This window comes from Dermacentor silvarum, chromosome 1, assembly GCF_013339745.2.
Source record: "Dermacentor silvarum isolate Dsil-2018 chromosome 1, BIME_Dsil_1.4, whole genome shotgun sequence".
Classification (NCBI taxonomy): Eukaryota; Metazoa; Arthropoda; class Arachnida; order Ixodida; family Ixodidae; genus Dermacentor; species Dermacentor silvarum.
The window spans coordinates 20116021-20143642 of record NC_051154.1 but is presented as its reverse complement, the minus strand read 5'-3'; the positions used below and the strand labels follow the sequence as shown (position 1 = coordinate 20143642).

General features: G+C 43.5%; 2 protein-coding genes across 2 annotated transcripts in view; one reads left to right on the top strand and one right to left on the bottom strand.

Moving 5' to 3' along the window:
* Positions 1-1405: 1405 nt before the first annotated feature.
* LOC125944640 (uncharacterized) lies at positions 1406-11551 on the top strand. Its single transcript, XM_049665186.1, has 2 exons — positions 1406-3365; positions 10438-11551. Exon 1 carries the CDS (start codon positions 1495-1497, stop codon positions 2590-2592), a length of 1098 nt encoding a protein of 365 aa, XP_049521143.1. The 5' UTR covers positions 1406-1494; the 3' UTR covers positions 2593-3365; positions 10438-11551.
* Positions 11552-14117: 2566 nt separating this feature from the next.
* Positions 14118-27622, bottom strand: part of LOC119457664 (DDRGK domain-containing protein 1) — a 29841-nt gene continuing 16336 nt past the window's right edge. The window contains exons 7-8 of the mRNA XM_037719304.2: positions 18129-18185; positions 14118-14495 (exon numbers count right to left, since the gene is read on the bottom strand). Of these exons, the coding sequence (XP_037575232.1) occupies positions 14298-14495; positions 18129-18185 (255 nt within the window). The 3' untranslated portion in view covers positions 14118-14297. The remainder of the gene's footprint in view (positions 14496-18128; positions 18186-27622) is intronic.

Here is a 27622-nt window from a genome sequence, read left to right as displayed (position 1 = left end):
AGAGCTGTTTTTTGGTCGCAGCTGGCACCTCTATAACAGCCAAGGCCAGTGGCGCACCGACGGGGGGTGTTTTGGGGGTTGTAACCCCCCCCCCCCCCCCCCCTGAGGCCGACCTAAACCACCCCTTTTGTTCAACCCTTTTTCCTTGCGCATTTGAGTACTGCAACTAAGATGTAGGATGCGCAATCGTCTGCACACTCGCAAAAATCGCATTTTTTTGACAATTTCCCGTGACGAAATTGAAATTAGTCCTGTTTAGATGGTATTGGCAAACTGTCAACCCCCCCCCCCCCCCCCCCCCCCCCTGGCAGAGATCCTGGGTGCGCTACTGGCCAAGGCGGCCACATACTCGTGAGATTGCGATTTGCGTCCTATACAAATTTAATGGCAGGACGCCAAGAGATGCGATCATCCACAATTAAGCCCAAATAACGGTGTTGTCGCACCCAGCTTATCGGCGTCTTGTCTAGGTACAGTCGGCTTGTTGTTCGACGAGCGCGTTGTTTAGGATGATATGCTATTGCAGCCGACTTAGCGGGTGATATCTGCAGGCCAACTTCACCCAAGTACCATATGGTTTTTCTCTATGCAAATACTTTGAAGTCGCGTTCAGAGCTATTTGCAGAGCTATTTGCAAGGTTGCAAGAAAGTGGCTGTGTGACACCGGTCATTTTACTTTGTGTAGCTTCCACATTTTTTTGCTATCGCTATCAATGCTTCGGCTTCCGGGCGAAACAGTGATTTTATTTATGCTGAATTCTACATGCCTTGTGTTACATCTGTAAAGAAACTAGGGATATGTTCTTTTTTTATTGCTGTATAATAGATCGACAATTCCAATAATGCATTAGAACATTAGATTATTTCCATTGGACCTATTTCGGTGTTTCACTTGGTAGCTCTTTAAGATCGTTCCAACGTCCAAACAGGGATAACCATTAGACCTCTCTAGAATGCCTGTCTGTCCTCTGGGTTATCACAAGAATCGGCCAGACCGGCGCGGTGGACAAAAATATGTCATGAAATCAGGCGAAAAGAATATCTATTTGTAAGTACAAAGTGCAGCAACGAGTATACAGCCTAAGCCAAAAAATATATCCTATCAGAGACATATTCTATTAAGACACTTTTGCGTTAGACGTCCGAATATTGTCATAATTATTGGTCAGCGCCAGAGCAACTGAGGGCACAGAGGTAGAGGGACACAGGACGAGCGCGGAAATATTGTCACTGCCGCAACGAGGTATTGAACCTGCGACATAATATTGCACATCAAAATCTCGGGCGGATGGGTGAGGCATCGGCTACGTACACCACAGACGACGCCGTAGCCTATCTGTCCCAGTGTGCGTCTGGAAAAAAAAAAAAAAAAAAAAAAAAAAAAAAAAAAAAGAGAGAGGAGAGAGAGAGAATCAACACAGCCATAGGTTCCAACCAATTTCTCTGCATTTAACGAAGGGCAAATCTCGGGTAGAAAAGGGGCCACGTGCAACGATGAGCCAAACTGCTTCTGAATGGGGTTTCTTACAGCGTGGTACGGAATACAGCAGTGCGCGGCCCAATCAGCGCTCCCGACTATCAATCGCATCGGGAAGGTGTAGACAGACAGGCTGCAGAGGTAATGACCGGCGTTGTTATGTGGGGCGACAAGTGCGGCCCGAGTCGCTTCCGCGTCACCGGCGCGGTTCAGGCCCCGGAGTGCTGCCTACCATTGTCTCTATTGAGCTGTCACCAGCGGGCAACTTTGCGTCGCGCCCAAAGCCGGGGCGGCAGGTGGCAGCCCCTCGAGCAGCACTTGTCGCGGGCCGAGCGCTGCGACTCGCCAAGGACCACGGAATGTCCCAAACCGGCTCGCGTCACGAAGGTCAGAAGCCCGCGCAGTGCAAGAGTCACGACGCTCCCAGCCGCAGTCGACAGCCACCGATGCAGAGCGCGCTCAAGAAGGCGGTCGGCGTGTTTGCGGCCGTACTCCTTATGTCTGCCGTGGCGATGATCGCCGTCGGTAGCCACTGGCATGGTCGGCTGTCGCCGTACTCCAACTTTTACACCGGTCGTCTGGGCACACCTATCATCCTGATCGTGATGGGCGTGCTGTCCTTCCCGCTGGCCCTGCTGCTAGTTCCCGGCTTGCGGCGCGACAACTACCGGGCGCTCTACATGTTCGCCGGTATCCTGGCCTGCATGATAGCCTGCGAGATCGCCGCCGCCGTGGCCTCATTCGAGTACCGGCACGTGATTGGCGCCGCCGTGCGCAGCGTGGTCGTGCGAGACTTGGACGGCTGCCAGGGAACCGGGCTCGAATTCGCGCAGCGCACGCTACACTGCTGCGGCGGACCCAATGGTTCGCACGACTACCGCGCCCGGGGCCTGGCCATTCCGCCGTCGTGCTGCCCGCGGGGCTGCCAGGGCTACGGCGCGCACCGGGCCTCCTGCGACTATCGGCTCGAGGGCCTCTTCAACCGCGCCATGATCGACGTTGGTTCCACGGCCATCGCGCTGCTTTGCATCCGCTTCATGGGCGTGCTGCTTGTCTGCTGGCAGGCGTACAGGCTGTCCACTGATAATGCGCTCATATACACTGTCAACCAGTAAGGCTGGTCCCCACGTCTGGCACTAATGACAGCGTACTCTTACTGCAAGACAAAGGGGGTATTAGGTGCGCGTGTAAAAACTGGGAAATTGTCCTCTGAGGTCATCTCCAACACCGAACGTTAGACTGGCCGAAATGTTTGATTGCCCTGGATAACAATATCCTGGAACTGAAAACAAAATTGGGCATTTACCTATGCACTTACGGTTGCAACATACCACCAAGACGTCAAGCCCTAGACAATATCCAAATTCTGCTGCGAGACAGCCAAGGAACTTGAGTCCCAGCAAAGACTGCCTCAAAGTGCATATACTGATTGGTTATGGCAGCAAATGTGAATCATTACACTGCAATGTAAAGAGGATGCACATCCTTTGCTCTTTTGCCATCGGTGGCAGAAAGCTACATTCGGCTAAAACTTGCAACAATCACGTCGTACTGCGCTAAACACAAAATTCACTATAGCTGGTTCACAGGACTCGTAATGAGTATTACAAAAGGCCAATACTTGCAAGCAAAAAGACAAGCAGCTTTTTGCGCTTTCCTGCAGTCATTGTCCATGTAAAACTGCGTTGATTCCACATTACTATGTTGTGTTCAGTCACATAAATGTGGCATCTAGTATAAGGGCGTTAAAGTCTCATTCACTAGATTCCTACCACATTGCTTGCTTTCCCATTGTAGCTGTGGTGTACTGGGCCATGAGCACGCAGTGAAAAGGAGGACCTCACACCTTCCAGTGTCCCAGGCTTTGGTGGTTTGGCCTATTCTAAATGTAAGCATTTTCTTGCACTATTCTGCCTAACAATCTAATTTTTTATCATCTTATGTTGGACATTCATTTTTTCTGTGCAGTCAGTACTTATTGTGCATTGATATCCAGCTTCTGACCATCTACTACAAGAATTGCTGTGAATCATCTGTTGTGAAACAGCTGCGAATCATCACAGCAGGCGTCTAGTGAAGGAAGTGCTAGTGCTTTTCTATTAAGTTTAACTGCCACAGTGCAGTCGGACAGTTCTAGAAAGTGTCTGTATGGGACAGCCAATGATTAAGTTATCACAGCTTGCTGCCTGGGCTAGTTAGTCCGTACTTATTACAGTGTAATAGGACGTAAAAAAAAAAAAAAAATGTGAAGAATGCTCTTTCCTGTCCTGGTCTTCATATTTTTTTGAGTCCCATTACACTGATAAATGTATACATTATTTACACTGCAGTGGAACCAACCCTATAATTCTTGCAATTCTAGACTATCAGACTAAATTTTACATTTCCTGGGGCAAATAATGATATGAGCTGGTTTTTTTTTAAAGTCAATATTAAATAAAACAATAAACAAAACAGAAAGGAGCCTAGTAGTGTATTCTTTATCACGACACACACATTACAGCTATACCTTTACTGTCCTGGCTTATTTGTAAACTTTTATCACAAATTATGTAACTGAACCTTCATAAGAATCTCAAGCCCTCATTAAGGTCTCTCTGTTTTGATAAGAGCAGTTGGAGACAACATAGAATGTGGGTATTAGTGAACTAGCAATTCATTTTCAAACTTGAAACACTGCACTTAAGAGGATATGGATAGCTGTTTTTATGGGTGTCTTTTACTACTGTCTCATATTTACAAACCAATCAGATTTCTGTTGACAGCTGTCTTCGTAGTTCCCTCATTATTTCTATGGTCGTACTTCTTTCATTTTGTATATTTTACCAGGGAGTGGTGGTGTGCTGTTCATCTATGCAAGTTTAATTTTCAGCAGGGGTATTTACCAGATGTATTAAAATTTTACAGCACTGAATTTATAGACTGTACGTTCAAGAAGTGTCAATTAAAAGGATGACACACATTTGTGTTACATTTGTGCTTTGTTTGAAAAATACAATCATTCTGCAAACAAGCTGGTAAAAGAAGAGTGGATGCCCTTCGATATGTCACGCTACAGCTACACATGTGGCTGCAGTGGCTGTGAAACAAAACTGTCCAGGCACAGGTCAGGTTTCCCTGGCGCAGGGCTTGGGCCTATTTTGTAAGATCTTAAACAGAAGGAACATTCACTCCTTTATGAAGCAGCAGTTAGGGAAGCCGTACAAATTTTCAATGTAGCTGTATGGTGTCATTCAGGTAGATGATCCTCAAGAGATAACACCATATTTTAGGTTCCCCTAAATTTATTCAGATGTGACAGTGAAACTCTACTGTTAAGACATACACAATATGGGTACACAGCTGCTATCCACAAACAACCGAGTCACAGCAGTCAACAGCGTGCCTCCACAGTTTTAGTTATCAAAAGTAACCATGTCTCGAGCTGTACAAGCACGAGTCAAAGATTTATTGTGAATGAAGGTCACAGGAACAAGGAGTCCCAAGTTTAAATATTCCTAATATGATTCTTTATAGACATGTAAAAATATTTGAAACTTTCTAATAACAAATTGAATAGTCATTATTCGTAAATACAAATATTTTCTAATACTTCAAATCCCTAACTGTGTGATGAATTTCATCCCAACGGCCATAGTAGACATAAAACGAAAGAAGTTACATACTGTAGCACGCTATAGGTCACCCAGGGAGCCAGACTTTTCCGGCTAAACCACCATCATTCACACTCACCAATGAGTCCCGAGTATGCGAATAAACTGCTTTGTTTGCTCCTAATACTGTACTTGTGATTTTGACACACAATGCTCCATAACGTGCAGTATAATGACAGAAACTTGCTAATGCTGTGAATATACTAGGATGGCAAGACAGACGGTGAGAAAAAATGCCACTTAAAAATGTAGTGTACATATTACAGTACTAATGTTCATTCTCTACTGATCAGCATCTTTTTAAATGCACAGTTACAGAATGGACAGGCCCATAAAACAGCCCCTTCCTACCTCTACTAGGCATTTCATTAAATAATATGCATCAGAAACCTTCTTCTTCTCTCAGAGGTTTTATGTGCCAAAACCAGTTCTGGTTATGAGGCACGCTGTAGTGGAGGGCTACGGATTAATTTTCACCACCTGGGGTTCTTTAACATGCACTACAACGCAAGCACACGGGCGTTTTTGCATTTCGCCTCCATCGAAATGCGGCCGCCGCGGCCGAGATTTGATCCCGTGATCTCGTGCTCAGCGTCGCAACGCCTTAGCAACCGCGGCGGGTTGCATCGGAAACCAACTTTTCTTATCCTTAAGCCTTAACTCAATGAATCAAGGCGGTGATAGAGTTCTAACTGTTTTGTTCATGACTGTACTTTAATGCAGTTTTAATACCTTTATCTGTTGTCATGTGGAAATCTGCACAGGTAGGCAGGCAGGTGACAAAAAGCTTCAGTGATAAAAACTGTCCACTGGGCTAACTTGTGCTTGCTCAGTGAAAAAAATGCAACTCGGCGAGGACAACAATGATACCGACTAGCAGTTGCTGGATCAAATTATGTGGTATGCAATCGGCCCCTGTTTACAGGGCGTCATTGCGTGTTCCAGAACAAGCTGTTATCACTGGAACAACTCAAGAATGTGCTCCATGAATTGCATAGGCCTGATAATGAAGGGCTTGCCACGGTAGAAACTGTAACAACCATGATGAAACAACAGTCTGATACAGCAAGTGCATCTTGCGCAGAAGTGAAAGCATGACATCATAAATAACATGCAGAAGCAATGAAAATTAAGAAAAATCATCACAACTAAGGAGCACATGGCATCATCATTTGATGTGGCTTACGACATAAAAATACTACTTTTCTTGTGTACTCATACATATCTTGTTCCTTCAGCACTGTAGAGTGCAATTAAGGAGTAAGGATGTGGCCATAAAAATTTAGTTTTCAAGGAATGAATTTCATAATATATATATATATATTATCGACACACAAAAGGAATGTACAAGGAAGACACACAAACAAATCAACCTAGCAAGTTCAACTGACACAGGCGCCTAACGCAACAAACACTCAGTTCTTAGCGCTGTGTCCCGTCTGTTTCTTTCGCCGTCCGTGTGCTTCTGCGCTACTGTGTAAATACTGTCATACCAACTAGCCCACCAGTCTGTCGTTTTGAATCCGCAATGCTACCCAACCATGATTACCAGATTACCATGAAAAGATGAGCTACTCGCGGCTTGTCTTCTGCATGACGGGGTAAATACCCTGTAGTCTGTGTGCAAGAAATGTTTTGACGAGCTCCTTATTGCCACCGGCAAAGCCATCGAACAGGTGGTGATGTTCACGAAGTTCTGCGTCAATGGGGGCCTCATTCACACTTCGGAGAAGCTCTTCTCATTTGTATAGACGCCCTTGAAACCACTGTTTTCGATGTGGTTCGGTTACAACGAGCTGCACAGTGACAGCTTGGAAGAGCTTGTCTACTGTCTGCACAAAAACGACATCATATTGGGCTGTGCACCGCACGGCCCCAGCCTTACCAACCAAGTTACAAAATTATTTTTGGTCATCCGTTTTCCCTTCTACACGAAGGCACTCAACAAAGAGAGAGTCTTCCTGTGAAAAGAAGCACATGAAGCTCAGTCGCGTCACTTAGCAGAGAATATTATAAGGCTGACAACGTTCCGTTTGAACTGTTTGTGAACAATTTAAAACATTTTTCTTTTTCTCGTGAGAAAAAAAGCACCAGCTCAGGTGCGTCGCGTAGCAAAAAATAATCGATGACGGAGAATGGTTTGTTTTAAACGGATTGTGAGCCACTCTTCAAAAATTAGTTGTTTGCGTAAACGTGCGTCAAAAATTAAAATGTTTGCTTCCGCGTTACCACTGGGAATTTTCTTGCTTTGCGTTGGATAAGGTGTCAGCCGGAGTAAATCGTCCAAAGCAAGCTACATTCTACCATCGACACATGCTCAATCTGATTGTTACCTTGGCACCTTTCAATTACGAAAGGGCTAGCATGGCTACTCTATCGCCATTTGCTGCCATGCACGAGCGAGAATATATATTACGAAGCTTTCTTTTTTTGTTATTGCATATGCGGCTGCGCGCGTGGACGATCGCATTCCACGCAGCGCCCTTGCACTGCGGCTGCTAGCCGGCATCGCGGCCGACGTGTAAGCGTGTGTCAGCGCCACCTGGCGGTTTCCTCCCAAAGCGGCACGCGCGAGCCGGCGCGTTCAACACACTTCCCCATTCGAGCCCCATAGCCACTGTACTTATAGGGCCCTTCACCAGACTTGGTCGTTTTAAACAGAAAGGGCAGCGTATACATCACATGCTGACAATCACAGGGATGGAAGCGGCCAAGGAAGTTTTGGAGCAGCTCTTGGAGCAGCAAATTTGGAACTTTGGAGCAGGTTTAGAGCACGAATTGTCCGTTTTGGAGCAATAAATACACATTTGGGAGCAGATTGGTAAAGCTCAACATGAGTGAAATACAGGTATATGAAGAAAAGGTGTTCCTTATTTGACTTTGCAGAACACTATTAGGTTACGGCAGATCAGTTCTGCGGAAGCCCGCAAGGTGAGAAATATTCATGACGGGGAAAAATTGTCATCCACCTGACTGTATAGCATGAAGCTACAAAGGAAGCCTATACAGGTTTCTCAGAAACCACCTTTGAATTAGATACTGGATGTGTCAATGAAATGTGGCCAAGAAAAATATAACTGAGTGCTTTCCCTGAACAATGTCCACTCTATGTTGATAGGCTATAGTCGAGTTTATTTTTCATTGGGAACAAGCAACTAATATTTAATGAACTAACATTTATTACTGTACTTATTCGATAAGGTGCCAATGCAGAGGTTGTGGAATACGTCGAGAAATGACCGATAAGAGCATATATCGCGATGTAGGTCTTGTGTGGTCCTTTTTTTCTGACAAAACAAAAAGACAACACCTGTGAACTAAAAAAAAAAAAAAATCCACGTGGCAACGCGTCCCCGCACTAGTAATACAAGGGGTCTCAGACGTAAACGTCATCATCAGTGCTTTGTGTATATTACGAACGTGCAAACCTGAGTTCGGGTAACGGTTCGGAAAGCGAACCGTTAAGTTCAGAAAAAAGTTCTATTTTTTTAAAACAATAAAGGGATAAAAGTTTTCATTGCGATTCCGATGTCGTCGACCAATATTTTGAATAAGCTTCATTATTTTGCCTTATTCGCGGTCTCGCCACAGGCGCCATAAAACCAGTGTAAAACGGCAACCAATATTTCGTGCAATGAACAATGATTTATTAAAATTTTTTAACTCGATCTGCCTAAGTCCCGTTGTGAACATCGTTGCCACGAACGCAATTTCGGAGATTTGCGGTTTCGCCGAATGTTTAATTACAACCACAATTTGGCCAGATAGATTGACTAAATATGAAACTTTACATCCTTGGCTTGCATTCTGCAGCAGCAAAAGCCTAATTTTGTGTGTTTGCGGCTGCCATTGGATATTTGTGACGAACAAGTTTCATGAAAGCAAGCAGGTTGTTTGTCGGCGCGTCGCATTATCATCCTGGTAACCGTACGTGGTGCACGTGTGAAATAGATTTCAAACGTCGCACGCATGGCGTTCGCCCATTAATCAATGCAGGTGTACCAATAGGGCGCAAAATCGAGTGCTAATATGCATAACGAAACTGATGAGCTACACGCTGAGCAGACTGTGCGTTCATTCAGCGCTGCTTTCGTTCCCCAGTGCACTATGAAATGAGCGCCAGTTCAAATAATCCTTAGCTGGTCCGTGAGTGCACAAACGCGTAACACCTTCATAAAACACTCATAATGCATTGTATAGCATACAACGGTTTTCATTTTCTTGTAGCCTAGTTACAATTATGCCACCAAACACACCCACACTCCAATGACGCCGACGCTGAAAAGGATTGCTTAGGCTTCGATTGCAGGGCTAAGCGCTAGCCAACACATGTCTATAGCTGTGTGGTTGTCACTGAACACGTACATCTTGCTAAATTTGGCAACTTCATTTGAAATTAGTGTTTTGGCGCAGGTTGGCGCAGCTCGGTGGTTTGGCGCAAGATGGCGCAATTGGCGCAGCACTTCCATTTCTGCAATCATGTCTGCAAAGTACTGCAGTGCTGCACACCACGAAAACTGCTGAAATTTAAAAACCAAATCCTGTGCACCCTCCCTCTTAAGGAAGCTCTGCTTGCAGTCACATGCACAAATGCCTCTACATAAAACGCACTGCTAGCTACATCACTGACATGTGACTTCAATTAATCATCCTATGTGGAAGGTGCAACGCCGCCGCTGTAAATGCACTGTGCAGCGAAAAAGAAAAGAAGAAGAAAAAAAAAAAGGAGGCAGGCTTGTGATGTGAACTCGGTGTGGTCCCTCGGCTCTGGTATGGGAGAGAGAAGGGAAGGAAGGTCGCTTGCGGATGCTAGTCGAAGCAAAGGGAGAGAGTGTCCCTGTTTACAGTGACACTCGCCTCCTGGCGACATGGTAACAGGAAGTTTAATTTCTTCTAGCTCCTCCAATAATGATCTGATTTGAAAAATGATTTCAGCAAAACGCTCCTTAGAGAACATTTTACAATTTCCAGTGTTGGACCGAAATTTGCAATATGGCCTGGTGAGAGAAAGCTTTAGCTCAGTGACTCCTATCTAAATACATGGGAACCAGAATTTATTTTTCTCTGTAACCATTGCGTGAATTTTGATGAGGTTTGTTGCATTTAAAAGAGAAAGTTAAAATCTACACTGTAGGCAGGAGATATTTCATTTAGGTTGTCAAAACCCAAGCAAGAACAAAGTGCTGAAAGTGTCGCAGAAGTGATTATGTGCAACAGCAACATTCATAGGCGCCGACTACGGACCACGACCACCTTGCCTGACCCTTTTCTTGATTGGTATTTTTCTGATTTTATCCGGGCACTCAGGGGCGAGACTGCAAGTTCTGCCCACCGGACACGCCCAACACCTCGCGCCATATGGTGCTGGGATGCAGGAATAACCCACACGTACCACCATCATCACCACCACCAAACGGTAACAAGCAGGAAGAAGCGCATTCAGAGGAAGATTCGGAAGACCAGTGGGAGGCTCTGCTGGTGACGCAAGACCCTGAAAACCAGCTACGGTTGGTGAACAGGGCTCGGGCAGCGGCAGCGTGCCATGGCTACCTGGACTGAGGAGGCCACCCACCTTTGGGCTCAAGAAGCCTGGTTTAACAATAAAGTTTGTTTCTCTCTCTCTCTTGTGGAGATTTAAGGTAGCTGTGGAGACTTAAATACATACTTGCTAAGATATTCATGTATGCTTCTTGTGCTACGTTCACAATGCAGTGCCTCCATGACCGCTTGAATCTCTACTGAATTAAGTGCTGTTAAGCAATTTATGAAAGGCATATAAAAAAGGTTGGTTGTACTCCACAGATTTCTCAATTACCTGATTGATGAGATGGATGTGATTCATTGTAGAATACCCCTTCCTGAAACCAGCCTGTTCTCTGGGTTGACTGAAGTCAAGGGTTGCCGTGATTCTATTGGAAATTACCTTGGTGAATATTTTACACAGTACTGAAACCAAGCTACTGGGCCTTTATTTCTTCCAATTCTTTAATGTCTCCTTCTTATGGATGTTGGCCTTCTTTAAGTCTCGAGGAATTGTGAATAAAGGGTTACTTGCTTTTTGAGTATAATATGCCCTCTATCTTTAATCAAATATAGTGTTACTCCATCTTCTCCTGTTGCATTTCCCTGGGACATGTCTTGCAAAGCCTTTTTAACTTTATCACTAGTTACACATGGAACTTCTGTATCCAGTTCATCACTACTTCCAATCATATTATATACAAAGATAATAAATAAAGTTCACAGAACTTATTTTTGTCTTCGAAATAGCTGTGATATGCATCTTTCAAATATAGTTCTTTAGTGTGTGGTGCTTTATTCAGCGTCCTCCTGCAGCACCTGCTCCTGAGAAGTCCTTCCTCTGTGAAATTCTGAGCGCGACATTGGCCGAACCGTGACCAAAACGTCAGAGGATAAAGACGGTTATGTACATACGTCCTCTTCCAACTAACTATATACAGTGGAATCTCGATGATACGAATCTCACGGGGTCATGAAAAATATTCGTATTAGCCGAAATTCGTATCATCGAAACGCAATTAAAACTAGCCAAATTAAGGGGGGACGCGCGGATCAGATCGCGAAAATCGTGAGAAAAATCTATTTTTGAAAACCACGTGTTTCGGTACCTGCAATGCCTAATCTACGCTGTATCAAGATGTTTTGGCTGAAAATGCACTAAAAGTGCCCTAAAATGATTAATTCGTCAGTGCGCAGGGTGAGAAAACAGCTATAAATTGCGCAAAATCACCGCAGTTCACGGAGACATATCTCGTATTTCCCGCCACTGAGCGCCGCCATCTTGGTATCGTTCGAAAGCTCAAAGTTTCGCAGTTCCGCTTCTCAGTTCGTCCGCAGTAGCCATCTTGTAACAAACGCACAAACACAAAATAATCGCGGGTCTGCGATAGGTAGTCACACGGCCCTCCGATGAAAGCGGGTCTCCGATTGGCTGCCGTGCTGAAAGGCGTCTCTCCATTGGTTGCTGCTGTGACAGGGGCAAGATGGCAACCGCAGTTGTCTGCTTCGTAAACCACGCCGGCGTCTTCACTTGGCGCAGAATTCGGATTACTGAGAGCTCCCATGTTAGTGATGGATCGTTGCTCGTTGGAGAAGAAATTTTGGACGAAGCACGCCTTCGGAATACGGAGGCGCAAGCCTCCTACAGCAAGAAAAATACGGCGATTAGTGGGAGAAGCGGAGGAGCAGCCGACTGAACGTGGCACTACCTTGCACCGTGGATTACGTGCCGCGCTATCTTGCACCATGCGACTCCGGCAGCGAAACAGACAATCGCCCTGTGCCATCGGCACCGATAACGCAGTCGACGGAAGACGCGCCAACGGAGGCTTCCGCGCCTCGGCGTACGGCCGCGCGAATCAGCCGAGATCGTGTCTCGGTAGACATAGCTCGCTACGACTAGGCAAAATGGCACAAACACAAAGAACGCGGCCCGAAGCACAGCAGCCGCTCCGTCCGGCCGATGGCACGCGGAAAAGCAGGAAAAGCACAAAAGCAAGAAAAGCGCCACCGCTCAAACTCTTCGCGCCCAGTCGTGGCCTCCACGCTGTCCGGCGCCGCGTCCGCGCCTCCAAAACAAAAGAGAAAGGGAGAAAGCGCGCGACTGCGCGCTGTTCTCTTTCACGGCCGTTGGTGGGGCGGCGTTTATTCGTATCAACCGACGCGGGTCGAAAATCGATTCGTAACAACCGTTCTCTAGCACGTTGCAAAGTAATGGGGCTCGGCTGGGACCACAGAAAAATTCGTATCATCTGGAAATTCGTATTAGCCGTGATCGTATCGTCGAGATTCCACTGTATAGGTACATATATTGCGTAAAACGATAGAGCATGCTTACAAAAAAGGAAAAGAAAAGGGCAGTGGGCTGAAAAAGCTCATTGTGCCCCAGCACGCCACGGGAAAATAAAAAATCTCCGCCTATGGCAACATTGCAACTATGTAGTTGCCAACGGTGCCTTCAAATGAAGATGGTCTTCAATGACTGGTAGCTAGGCCGTGCCGCGCACAATGTGCAGCTCACTCATCTGCTTTTCAATCTCGACAACAATCTCTATGGCAAAGACGTCTGGTCAACATGGTCAACAGGCGCCCTTCTTGTGCCATAGTAAAAATAAGCAGTGATGCAAAATCTCATCAGGCGGAAAAACAGGGCAGGAGAAAAAGTGATGGAGATGTGCCAGGCAAACACATGTGTCATTCATGTACACCAATGTGCATGGTCAGCTGCATTTTGTTTTGTTGCATTCTTTTAATACACATTTTGTGCTCTGCAGTGTCATGCACATGCATGGTGTCATGCGTTTCCATATGACAATTTGCATTTTGATACTGCTACTTGGAACTTGCTGCTACATAAAAAATTTTAAGAATGGCTGTACATCGTTTCATTACCTGTAGGCAATGAGTGAGCTAAATATGACACTGTTCATCCCCATAAACATAGTGCTGCTTTCAGCACACAACATGGGATCAACAATTTTATGAGGGGGGGGGGGGAGTAAGGCAGGGTATTATCTGTCAATGCACTAAAAGTAGCACTATATCTAACCAGCTCACACAACAGTACGCCTCTGCAAGCACTATCTTTTCTTACTATTCTTAAAATTTTACCATGTGATGCAAGTTTTGCATGATTAATTTTTGTTTTTGATTTTGTTCTATTATGCATACTCACCCTACCACTTGAGCCCCTCTGTAAAATGATCTGTTCCTGAGGGTATAATGTATGAATGCATCTTTTTTAAAAAATGTAGGTAATATTCAAGTTAAATCCAACATTAGGAATGTTACCCTGCTATTACACATAATATAACTTATTTCGAGCTGAAATTTCACTATTTGCACACCCCTAGCTTACATTCAAGTTTCGAAGAAGTGCAAATGTTTCTTGCAAACAAGAAATGCTGTAAAGTTCAAATTTCAAAGTTTCGAGTAGCATGTCACAATTAAACGCATAATACTTAATCCCATTGGATGCAGCAAGTTTCTCTTTATTGCTGCACATTCTAGTAAGAATATCAGCACCAAAGCTATCTCCAAAATCCTTCTGTCCATTTGCACTAAGTGACATAACACAACTATAAACAACACAGTGAATTATGGCACTTGTGTCTTTATAAGAATGTATAAAAACACTAGTACAAATGTCACGCTGCTGGCGTCAGGTTGATGAGTGAATTGCTGCTGTCAACAAGCTCACTGATTGACACTCGTCCTCGCTGTCTTATGAAATGTGCTACTTCCTCGAGCTCCTGCCGTGTTATGTAGATGAACTTTCCTCGGTCGTCAATGACACCCACCAAGGTTTCATCTGCCAGCAGGGCTTGTACACGGTCAATGCATTCCTGCATTGGCAAAGATACTGTTAGTCACCACCCCAGCACAACAGCGTCACGAGTTTTGTGCAGTTCATAAGAGTTTGTAGCTTTTTAACTTAACGATAGTTGCAAGTAAGAAGCAGCAAGAGGATGCCTGTACTTAAGTGCCCATGAAAGAGAGTGGCTAACCTACCTAGCAGGATGTTGTTCCAACGTCCTATGCAATAAAACAGACTATGCTCTGTCAATAATGATAACGCAACTTGAGAAGAAACATGACTGCACATTGAGCAATGGAACTGAAAATGATAAGTGTAGCATTAAGAGAGAGGATGATGGCAGTAATTATCAGAAAACAAATGGGTGTAGTTGATATTCTAGTAGAGTTAAGGAAGTGGAATTGGGCAGGTCACATAATGCATAAAGCAAATACCCAGTCGGAATACCAACAGAATAGATGCCAAGAAAGAGAAACTCAGTCTAATATGGCAGCAGATTAGCTGGTGTGAGGAAATTAGGATATTGGCAGGCACAGCATGACATCGGTTGACACCAGGCAGGGCTAAGTGGAGGTCACTGGAAGAGGCCTTTGAAATTAAATAGGATGATGTCAATAATGATAAACTGTGTCACTAAGAGCATGCAATGTTGGTCAAGTGCATGAATCTAACCTGCTTCTCCGTGGCATACACCTCCTCTGCCAGGTAATTTATTATGAGGAAGGAGGATAGAATGTCCTGAGCTAGTGTGTCCTAGCCTGCTATAGAGCACAGGGGAGGAGGATAAAAAGGTGACGAAAGATGATCACCAGGGGAAAAAAAGCCATTAGTGGCAGCTACCACAAATTTATCTGCTTACATTGCATGAAAAGTAGAAAGGCTGAGAAGAGACCTCTGCACTGAACTAGCATTTTGCTTCGAACCATAACCTCATTTCGTACCTGTTAGACAACTTCACTACTCAGACCAAGCTGCATGTGCACATGCAGCATGTGAAAGCAACACATTATCATTTTTACACTACATAGGGCTACAGAAGGGAGAGCGATTTTGAAGCATCCTTATTATGATGGGATGGAAAGAAGTACTGAAAGTTGGACTTGTTGGTATGGGCTCATTTCTCGTGTAATGGCACCACAGAAAGTAAATGAACGTGGAAAATGTAGAAACAGTGAACACCATGTCTACTTCTTCCATCTTCATTTGCATTGAGTGGTGCTATTACAGCAGATATGAAGGGATGGAAAGAGCCAAAGAGTGATAGCCAATAAGTTAGCTGTAACTTCTTTTGCAGCTGCACATAGAAAAATGGATACTACCTGCTTGGATGATGTCAAAGAGAATGACACTTGGAATCCAGCAAAAACGAAGAACCGGTGAGAACTAGCAGAGCTTGAAATGCTTACAGAAAGACTGCTAGGGGGTAAACACGAATTGCCAACCAACACTTTATATTGAAGTACTGAGGTCACAGAAGCATATTGCAGTTGAAGTAATTTTGTAGTGTTAATTAATCATTTACAATTACTTTTTACGATTACTACGACTTGAGTAACTTTCTACGATCTGAGTAAGAATGTTGCAAAGTGACATTGCTTCCATTTTTTTTTTATTGCCTACTTAACTCACAGATTGCTTGCTTTAAATGCAACAAGTTTGCAACAAGTGTGCAATATTAAAAATTTTCTCCTGCTTTTTATTGTGCACAAGCAAAAGTTGCAGGTAGGTGACAACACTACACTGTTCTATTGAGTCTGAGCATACAGGCACTTTTAAATGAAGACGAGAGATGTTGGCATCTAGTGCCATTCATACAGAAACTTAACAGCGTTTCCTACAGACAGTTGTACATGGCATTGGTTAAATTTGTCAATTTAGCGCTAATGTGTTTTACAATGATGAAGTGTCCATACTGGCCTTAAGTTAGCAGGATGGGAGCACGCATTGACGAAAATTGAAACTGCAATAAATGTTCCATCCTTTGGTTATGTTAGCAACACAAGTCCTGTTAGGCTTCTGTTTGCAGCTGTAATGCTACGTGCTGTGTGCAACGACTTTGGGAAGCCTTTATTTGAGCTTCTCTTGCTGCCCTATTCATCGTTGCTAACACATAACCGCAGAGCTGGAGCAGCTGGAATCTGGTTCACCGCAAGTGCACATTACAAGATGAAGTCATCTTTGATAAAAGGCTCGAACGCTGCGCTGCATGTAGGGCTGCACGATGAAAGCACTGTGGAAGTTTTCACGTAAAACTATGGAACCCGCGTATGTTTCTGGCAGCACGGAAGTGTTGAAAGCTCACTACACAAACATGTAGAGTACGCACGAACCCCAGAGCCCATAGGTGATGTGGCGTACATACGATGCACGAATGCATATGCACAATGCTAAGGACAAGCCGTGGGGTGCTGGGATATGAATTTTGCCGGTGCTTAGTCAATTACTGCAGAAGCAACCAATAAGAAAACCAGGACACTGAGCGATACGATTTTGTGTTGTGATGATACTGCGCTGTTGAAAAGTCAGCCATCCTTGGACGTGGACTCCGACATTGCGCTGAGCGTATGGTTGCATGAAAAAATGAATCCTCCGAGGTTCTAACACAAAACGTGAATGGAATGTTACAGCTGTACTCTTGTGTACTTTTTGGGCAGCATGGAAGTGACAACGTACACACAAAGCACAAAAACCTCGCGTGCTTGGTGTCTAATCACAACTACAAGCAGTTGTCTATGAAAGACGCGATGGCACAAACCTCAGGGCACCAGGAAATGAAGTTCACGATGACGCGAACTGTTAAATTGATGACTTTCTGTCAAAAGATTATAAGCTGCGATAACAAATGAACAGGAGACTCATACCACAGTGTAAGAAAAGCTATTGCACTATGACCCAAATGCATCTGTGCACCACATTGGTATCATTAGGAGATACCACTGCACATCTGCGGCTGACTAAGTATGTGCATGAAGAAAAGGGGGTACAGCCCATACATTAATAATAACAATAGTAATAATAATAATAAAAAGAAGTGGTCTAAATTTAGGGGTACAGCCTTCACACAAGAATATACAGTCAATTTTTTGAGATATCTGTCGCTCTAAGGCATATGTGTGTTGTGCTGTTATATACAAATGGTATGTTAATGCTTAAAAGCCAATTATTCAGTCCCCCTCCCTCCCTCCCCCCTCCCACACACACATACACCTTTTTAAAACAATTACAGCAAACATAACATACCTGTAAAAAGCAGAATATTGCAACCAATTAATTAATTATGGGAAACACTTAATCATAATGCAAGCACTTTTTCAATATTTTTTTTTCTCATTGCAGCTGAAAGAAGTGCCTCTGTAAATTTAGCAAACATTGTGCAACTCATTGCACTGGCTTCTGGCTTGCATTCTTTCCTTAATTATTTTTTTAGCTTGTGCACAGTTGATAACACCTAGAGAGAATTCTTAACAGCAACATGATGATGCATGTGGATGATGAGCAAAGCGCGACTGTTTAGCATGTAAGTAATTACGAAAAAATGATTGTGCCTGTTACAAGAGTGTGATGCAAATACTGAATGAAGGCAATGTACTTCAGCGTAGTTGCTCAAAGTTGCAATGTAAGTGCAAGTGCAGAAAGAACCAAATTGGGGTTCACAGCTCACCTGAGTTTTCAACTGGAACTTGGCAGCTAGATCTTCAAGAATGACAACTTTTTCTTTCTGAAACAATCAGTAGTTCCAAGAAATACTGAGTCACATATTTACAGTAGATTACATAGTCCACAGCAAAAAACCGTAATAGCATTAAATATGCTGTGAAGCGGCCATGTTAAATTGAACCATGTAACATCAGTTTATGATAGTAGACGTACAGGTACAGTAAAACATCGCTATAATGAATTTTAAAGGGAGGGAAGCCAAGGTTACTTGGTTATGACCATTAAGGAGACTGAAGCCAATGCAACAGCCTACTGCATACTGCCGAAGACTATGACAGAAACGGAAAAAAAAAAAGAAAAAAAAAACTCAGCGCCTGCGTCAATTTTTTTTTCTGGCATAAACAATTTCTTATTCCAGATTGCGTACATACTGCACCATCTGACAGCGGCCGTGATGAACTGCTGTACATGAGCAGTCAAGTTAACAGGCTCACAGCTTTGAGTTATACTCTGATATTCTTGGTGTTTGCTTGGCTTATCAGAATTTTGTGAGCATACTGTTGGAGCACTGAAAGTCTAATTTCATACAAGGCTTTCCCCCGTACATGGGTGGACGGTTGTCAATAACAAAAATGCAAAACTGAACGCTGTGTGAAATCAGAGGTTTCGATACTCTGTCGGCATGCTAATAATATGCTGATAAGCCAAGTGATCACAGAGAACATAAGAGCAGTACACAAAACTGCAAGTCTCTTCATTGTGCAGGTGCAGCAGTTTATCGCGGCTGGTGGTTCGATGGCAGAGTGTATAGCGCATGGCACGTGCTGGGGTGTTTGGGTTCCGTCACAGAATCTGCCATGACAATATGTGTATGACACTCAACCAAGGTGTAGAGTGTTGTATTCAGAGAGTGCGAAAGTTGTCAGTTGCAGCAATGTGTGGTCGTCAGGCAGTAGTGATAGAGTGTGGGAATGCTGGGAGCAGAGCATGGAAGTAGAGCGGCCACCCACACAGCAGCATGACCAGTTTGGTGCTTTGCCAGGTGGCCAAATCTTCACAGGAGTTTTTCAGTGTCATGTGCCCATCATGTGCTGCCAGATTTGCGCCTCGTTCGCACAAGGTTATCAGGAAATCCTTGTTATGAACTTAACAAGAGTTGTGCTATATCCGTTTATAGGAAAATTTCGCTTTGTTAAAACGAGATCTTAAATGAATCAGTTTCTATAGGAACTTTAGAGGGAAATAAGGTTACTTCATTATAGCCATTAGTTCGCTACAACCCATTTCATTATAATCAGGTTTGGCTTTATTATACCTTCGGAGGTTAAGTTAACAAGAACAGCACTAACAAGAACAAGAACACTATCTGATTAGGTGGCTGATCACAAGCAGCCTTGAGAAAATATGAAATGAACAGACATGTCAAGTTCTTCAGGTGAGATAACCTGACCAGTACCTTCCAATACATTTATAGATTTATTTATTTATTACATACACACAGTGGCACAAGGCATTACAGTGGGGAGGGTTAAAGAAATACACAGTGATAAAATTTTGTAGGTATGTATACAGATTAGTGAGAATTAAATACAGTTACAAACGACACCAGAGAAAATATCAATGCTTAAATGGGCACTAAAGGCAAATAAGTCAAGCGAAAGTGATAGATTTGCGCTTGAGAACATCTAAGCTGTCAATATTATCGTGAACAGAGTTTTAGTATTCGAGAAATTAAGGTAAATGCAGGACATGATTAGAGACTCCTCGAGAACATTCAAGTAATAGCTCGATGACGAAGGCACTCCTCATAATAATTACGTCAGTAGTACTCAACCACTCTTAATAGAAAAATAATTGTATTGCATTATAACACGAAATAAAATGCTACTTCTCTAGTTCTATTTGATATTTAGAAAAAGAACTCATTGACGTTACCCTTAGCAACGACGCGGGCGGTTGAAAAGGTTTCATTTTCTCCACTCTGCAGCCGCCCATGCTTTCACGTTTCAGCATTTCTGTTACCGCGTAGTGCTGGGCTGGTTTTGTTGGCTTGCGAAACTCACACAAATTGCAAGTAGCAGACAATGCCACGCCCATGTGCTTTCGTGAGATTCCTGAACGGTCCACGGGACTTGGCCCATTGCAGCTGCAGAGGCGAATCCAACGCTCTGTCTTGGCTCAGCTTCTCCGTGGCCATGTGTTAGTGTTTTGCGCAGAAAACCGTACCGCCATCTGTCAGGCGCTGTTTTACACCCCGATGGCAGTAAAGGGCGATGATAGCGTATGCAACATCATCAGTCCCCCATTCGGGGGTGTGCGATTTGAATTGTGCTAAAGGTACGTGGATCGACCTTTCAGATGCAATTTTCTTATAAACTAAGTCTTTTCCTGGCACGAAACATACGCTGCGAGGTTTTCCGAAATGGTATTTTAACAGTACACGTCGACTTAGTATTTGCATTTAGTGTCCCTTTAAGATGAACATACAAATCACACTACAAAGCAAAACATTATGCAATTTAGGAAAAAAAAGAGGGGCATCTAAGTAAGAAAAAAAATTTACTTTGTTCATTTTATTCAGTGAAGCAAGTTAATCCTAGACGTAAAAGTGAATCCCGTGTGTGGATTGATGAAGAAATCTGTGAACATTAAATGTGTTATATCAAGAGCAAGCTCCAGAGGAATAATATAGATTTCATTTTAAATACAAAACAAATTAGTATGTTGTGTGTCCGGTGTATGTGGTGCCATGTGTGACCTTTTATTAATGCTTGCGGATGATGTAGAATCAAATCCAGGCCCTATGGTGGATAAGTCTGAAGCCCATGCATTTGCCCATGCCTTTGAAGAAATATGTGACCTCAAGGAAAGTTATGCGGCGTTACTTTCCAAACATGCTACCACTCAAACCGAAATCAAACAACTCAAGTGTAAAGTAGAAATTCTAGAAAAAGCCAATGTTGCACGTCTTGCAGACGGGGCTGGTGTGGATACTGACGCCCTTTGTGTTGTGTCCGAGAGATTGAAAGTGGCTGACAACAAAATTAAACACCTAAGTGCAAAGATGACTTCGCTTGAAGAAGTTAACGCTTCTTTGTCTTTGGCCGCACCTTCCGTGGCAGTGGATGCTTTATGCGATGTGCCAAACCCGTTGCAGACAATTACGAATAAATGTGATAATGCGGAAAATAGGATGTGTCGGTCCAACATTCTCTTTTTTCAATGTGAATAGCATTTTTTGCCTACTTAAGCCATTTTGAGCCTATCTATCAATTTATCTATCTACATGTATCTGGCCTCTTACGCCAACCCAGTGACCCAAGTTTTCTACTTGCTTGGGCTGCCAGGTATGTTCTCCTGGTCGAGATGTCGTCGTGGTCGTTCCATTGTCATCATTCCAGTATCGTGATCTTACTCTCGCCATGCCATCGTCATCACGCCATCTACCCTGACCCAGTTGCCAAAGTTGTCGAATCGCTCGGGCCAATAGGCATGGGCTCGTGGTCGTTGCATTGCCGTCATTCCAGCTTTGTCATCAGACACTCATCATGCTGTCGTCGTTATACAGTCGTCATGCATTCATTGTCACACGTCCATAGTGTTGCTGTCATTTCAGCTTCGTGATCCAACTCTCGTCATGCTCTCGTCGTCACACTTTCTACTCAAACCCAGTGGTCCAAATAGCTTGGATCACTAGGTATGTGTTCGGGGTCGTAATGCCGTCGTGGTCATTGCACTGTCGTTATCCCAGCTTGGTCATCTGACTCTCGCCATGCCGTCGTCATCAGGCCATCGTCGTGTCGTCGCTGTCACAGTGTTGTTTTATCATTGTCATCACCTCAGTTAACGTCATTACATCGTCATCATGCCAGTGTCATACCGCCTACGTCGTTCCATCAACATCAATTTTTCTTCTTCATTGTATTGTAATTATACTGTCATCATTAAATCGTGATAATGGCATCCTTGTCATGCTGCCATCATCAATCGCTATCTTGCCTCCATTGTCAGAACTTCGCCGTGATGCCGTTGTGGTCGTGCCATCATCATTAATCCAGCTACATCATCCGACTCTCGTCATGCCGTCGCCGTCATACAGGTTTCGTGATACAGTCATCGTCACACCATTGTCATCGTACACTCGTCGTCATCCCATTGTCTTGCCATCGTTGTCATGCCATTGTTATCACGCCAGTATCTTCACCCCATCATCGTCATTACGCCGTCGTCACACAGGCTCTATCATATATCCGTTGTCATATCATTGTCCTCATGTCATCGTTATTCGCCTTTGCCGTTCCATTGATATCATTCCTTCTTCCTCATTCCATGGTCACTATGTCAGCGACATACAGTCGTTGTAATGTCTCAATGCTCAAGGGCGACCTTGCAAGCGAGTGCCATAACAAAGTGGGATGATATCGGAGTATGTAGTAGCATATAGCTGAATAAATTAAAGTTTCAGAATTACCACTACACTCGTTAAACAAGCCGGACTTCAGGAATATGGTCTGTCGTTATATTGCTTGACTGCTATTCGCATTGCCGTCGGCAGTATCATGAGACGAGTTCTACAGTAATTTTTTTGTCTAGGAGATGGCCCTAATGAGAATTGGGCAAGTTCAGAAAAAAAGAATTATGAAGTTTGTTCTGATAACCTCGACATTTTCATACGAAGCCCTCAATTAGAGTGTGTTTACAGGCTGGGCAGATTCAACAAGGAAAAATGAAGGCCTATCATAGCCAAGTTTACGTTTTTCAAGGATAAAGAAGATTTTGTCCAGTGCACGCAAGCTCAAGAAATCTTTTTACATATGCAAATGTTTTTCTTTGACAATGCGAAACTGCACCAAAAGCTCGCAAGAGCGCAGAATAAACCATTCAAGCTTTTCCTGGATAAAATTCTCATTGATGCTAAAACCTATGTTTCTGACAGGTCAAGCAACGTAGTTGTACCGCAGCCGACTTTCGCATCGGACTTTCGGTATTCAAACCAATCCAAACGGCGCCAGTATCTACACGTTTGTGGCCGTCGCTTCACGTCGAAGGTTTGCCACAATAGAGTCTAGCGTGTCCGGTATTCAGGTAAACGCAAGCGCAAGTGCACTGGCCGCTTTGCCACGTTTTACATGATGAACGAAGGCGTAAAAGTGAACTGCTTGCACGGTGCAGCCACCTGGCGGCACAAAGCTCAACCAAACACACAGCTAATATAGCAGTAACCAAGTTTTTTCTACTTTGCTGCTGGCTCAAATTTTTGGCGGGAGCGTAATCTTGAACACATTGTCATGTTTAAAATGTTTTACACTTGGTTACAGGAATATTAGCTCTGTATTTGGCTGTTTAAGCTCTGCGCTACCAGATGGCTGGACCGCGCATGCTGATCAGACCGCTCACGTACGTCTACGAAGCTCCTTCATCACAGCGGTATGGAGGGGCTTTAGTTTACGCCTCTGGCTATCCGTCAAAACACCCAGCTCGCCTATGGTTACCAGAATACTGGACACGCTTGGCGCTGCAACAGAACACTCGCAACGCACGCTGCTTGATCGCTCTCGCTGGGGATCAACGGCCGGGCGGCAAATGGAGAGGTTGGAGAGCCTTCGCGCGCTGGCTCCAAGACAACCGGACATAGGCGACAATACATCACAACATGACGTAAAGCCAGCGAAGGTGGAGCTTAGCCCCGATCACTCGGCGAACGAGTTGAGGAGGAAATGCATGGCTAGGGAGGAGGGTAACTTGTAATCGTCCGTAGTTCTCTTAATATGAAACGCTTCACTTAAAACCCTTTAAGGGGAGATGTGGGTCTTTGATTGAAAATTTTTAAAATCTTTATTCGTTGAGCTATGGTGCTGTAAACTTCTACATATACAGGGTGTTTCAGCGAACACTTTCAAAAATTCTTATAGCTCGCCTGTGGCAGATAGCCCAATTCTAGTTAGTGAGCTGGTCTACTCAAAAAGGCGGACATTACTTGCACAAAAAATTGAAATGCATAATCGACTGATTAACACAAATTCACTAATTATGTTTTTAACTAATTACCTGATGGCCTATATTGCAATTTACAAATTGTAGCCGTCGAATTCGCAAGGCGGATACATTTGGAATTAATTCTCAGGATGACACCAGTTTCGAGATATTAATTCCCGAACTTTGCGGACAAATGCATTGGCGTTCCAGTTAAATTCTTAAGAAAATGTCACTTTATGCATTGAAGCACAAAATTAACTAGAACGTCAATGCATTTCTCCGCAAAGTTCGGGAATTAATATCTCGAAACTGGTGTCATCCTGAGAATTAATTGCAAGTGTATCCGCCTTGCGAACTCTACGGCTACAATTTGTAAATTGCAATATGGGCCATCAGGTAATTAGTTAACAACTTAATTAGTGAATTTTTGTTAATTAGTTGATTATGCATTTGAATTTTTTGAGCAAGTATTGTCCGCCTCTTCGAGTAGACCAGCTCATTAACTAGAATTGGGCTATATGCCACAGGCAACCTTAAATAAATTTTGAAAGTGTTCGCTGAAACACCCTGTATGAGGTGTGTTCAAAAAGAAACCGAACTTTTGCTATAACACCTTTACTGCTTATGGTACAACGTTTTAAGGGCTGTCCCCTTCAAAGTAGTCCCCTCTACTGGCAATGCACTCTTCCCATCTTTTCATCCATTTTTGAAAAGCCCCCTGGAACGCACTTTCTGGAATGGCACGGAGGTCTCTTTTCGCATTGTCCTGGATCTCCTCTACGGTTTAGAAACGACGTCCTTTCAAGGTGGTTTTCAGCTTGGGGAATAGAAAAAAGTCTGCTGGTGCTAGGTCCGAAGAATATGGTCGGTGGGGCACAACAGGAGTGTGGTGTTTCGATAAGTAGCTGCAGACAAGGAGCGACGCGTGAGCAGGGGCATTGTCATGATGGAACATCCAAGCCTGATTTTCCCACAATTCAGGCCTCTTACTGTGCACAGAATCTCTCAAATGTGCTAGGATTCCCTGGTAAACTTCTTTGTTTACCGTCTGACTATGTGGCACAAATTCCTGATGGACAATGCCTTTGTAGTCAAAAAACACAACCAACATCACCTTCATTTTTGACCGACTCATGCGTGCTTTTTTTTGGACGAGGAGAACCTTTGGCCACCCACTGCGACGACTGCACTTTCGTTGCAACATCATAGCCATAAATCCATGTCTCGCCTGTTATAATGTTCTTAAGAAAGTTTTCATTGTCACTGGCAGCGGCGAGCAGTTCCTGGCTGATTTCAACACGGATCTACTTCTGTTCGTCAGTAAAGAAACACGGCACGAATTTTGCACTGACACGACGCATCCCAAGTTTGTCACTCAAAATTTCATGACATGATCCTATTCTGATACCCACTTCGTCAGTGACTTCTTGAACAGTCAAGCGACGATTCCCACGAATCAAATTTCAAATATGAGGTCCATTTTTGTTAATCTCCTTTGCTTCTAATTTTATGCAAGTGTCTTTTAAATATCTTCTGCAAAGATTTGCAAAATTCTTATGCTTAGATTTCGCTAAATAGGGTATCAATGGCTTCTGTATGGTTCAAGGAATGCCGTAAGACCAACTTTTTTGCTCTGCCCTACCTAGAATGTGAGTTGCGAGGTTTCAGATTTGAAACTCGAAACAGTGCTTTTCTGGTGCTCAACTTTGAAGTCTCGCAACTCGTGTGCTAGGTAAGGCAGAGCAATGGGGTTGGTCTTAAGGCGTTCCTTGAAACACACAGAAGCCATTGATACCCTGTTTAGCGAAATCAAAAGAACACATATTTTGCAAACCTTAGCAAAAAATTATTTAAAGGAATCTCATAAAATTAGAAACAGAGGAGATAACCAAAAATGGACTGCATATTCAAAATAAGCACATATCATTACATATATGTAGAACCTTTCAGCACCATATCTCGAAAAATAAACTTTTTTTTTTCTAGAACCCACTTCCCCCTTAATGAAGTTTTTCTGCTGTCATTAGCTTCATGGTTTGTGAATGAGAACAGGACACATTTTGAACATAAACGACAAGAGTTAGTTGAAAAGTATGTGCCACTAAATCTCTATATCGAACGATAAAACTAACCCTTGGTTTACTAAATAACTTCGATCACCATGAAATAAAAAGAAACGCTTGTACAATACAACGAGACGTAATTATACTGCTTCGTATCGGGATATATACAAGAAATGCCTATGAGCATTAGGTGCAGCCAAAAAGAAATATTATTCTCAGAACTTGCCCTCACTTATCAGCAATAATCCTAAAAAATTCTGGGAAGTAATTTGCCCTAATAATTCTCCGAAACACATTCCAATACACAATGCAAAGCAAACTCCGCTTTCTGAAGAAGATTGTCCAGTTGCATTCAATGTGCATTTCTCATCTGTTTTTACACAGGAAGATTGTTCCAATGTGTCGTTTCTTCCAGAGCAATGCTTTGCTTTCATAACACCAATCATTGTCACGGCCAAAGGTATCTCTAACCTAATTATCCGTCTGAAAGTTTCTACTTCATCTGGTATTGATAACATAAACTCAGAAATGCAAAAGAATACTATAGATATTTCCAGTTGCATTATGTGTCTCATTTTTAACCAATCATTAGCACTTGGCGAACTAATCTAAGGACTGAAAGATCGCTAAGGTGGTTCCTCTTTTCAAATATGGTGACAGGCACTCACCTGGTAATAACTGACCTATTTCACTAACATTCATATGCTGCAAATTACTTGAGCATGTTATAGCTTCTCATATCTACGGTCACCTTGAATCTTCTTGAATGAATCTTCTCAAATCAGCATGGTTTCAGGAAAGGCTGTTCATGTGACACACAGTTATCTGAATTCACGACTGACCTTCACTTTAACATGAACGCTAACAAAATAACTGACTGCCTCTTTGAATTGAATTCTGAGGTTTATGTGCCAAAACCATGATTTGATTATGAGGCACATCGTAGTGGGGGACTCTGGATTAATTTTCACCACCAGGGGATCTGTGCCCCCAATGCATGGGACACAGCTATTATTTTATTTCGCCCCCATCGAAATGCGGCAGCTGCACAACACCATAGCCGCTAAGCCACCGCGGCGGGTAAACTTACTGCCTCTTTCTTGATTTCCAAGTGGTCTGTCCTTTGTTTAGATTCAGTATCAATATCTTAGCTTCGTAACTTCCTGTCAGCAATTTACAGTAGTGAATAACTTTTCGTTTAACCTTTGCAACGTCACATCCGGTGCCGTCGCAATATACCATAATTGTAATAATACCATAATTTGCAATACCCCATCGTACAAATATCTTGGTGTCCCCCTGACACTTGATCTTTTTGGGCTACGCATGTAGCAGCCCTCTCTTCTAATGCTTCTAAGTCTCTTGGTTATTTGCGTAGAAAATTGCGTCACACACCTTCTAATGTACGGAAATTAGCATATCTAACCTATGTTCGTCCGCAACTAGAATTCGCTTCATC

Excerpts from the sequence above, each read along its gene's own strand:
- LOC125944640 (XM_049665186.1), top strand. The coding sequence starts at position 1,495 with ATGAGCCAAACTGCTTCTGAATGGGGTTTCTTACAGCGTGGTACGGAA.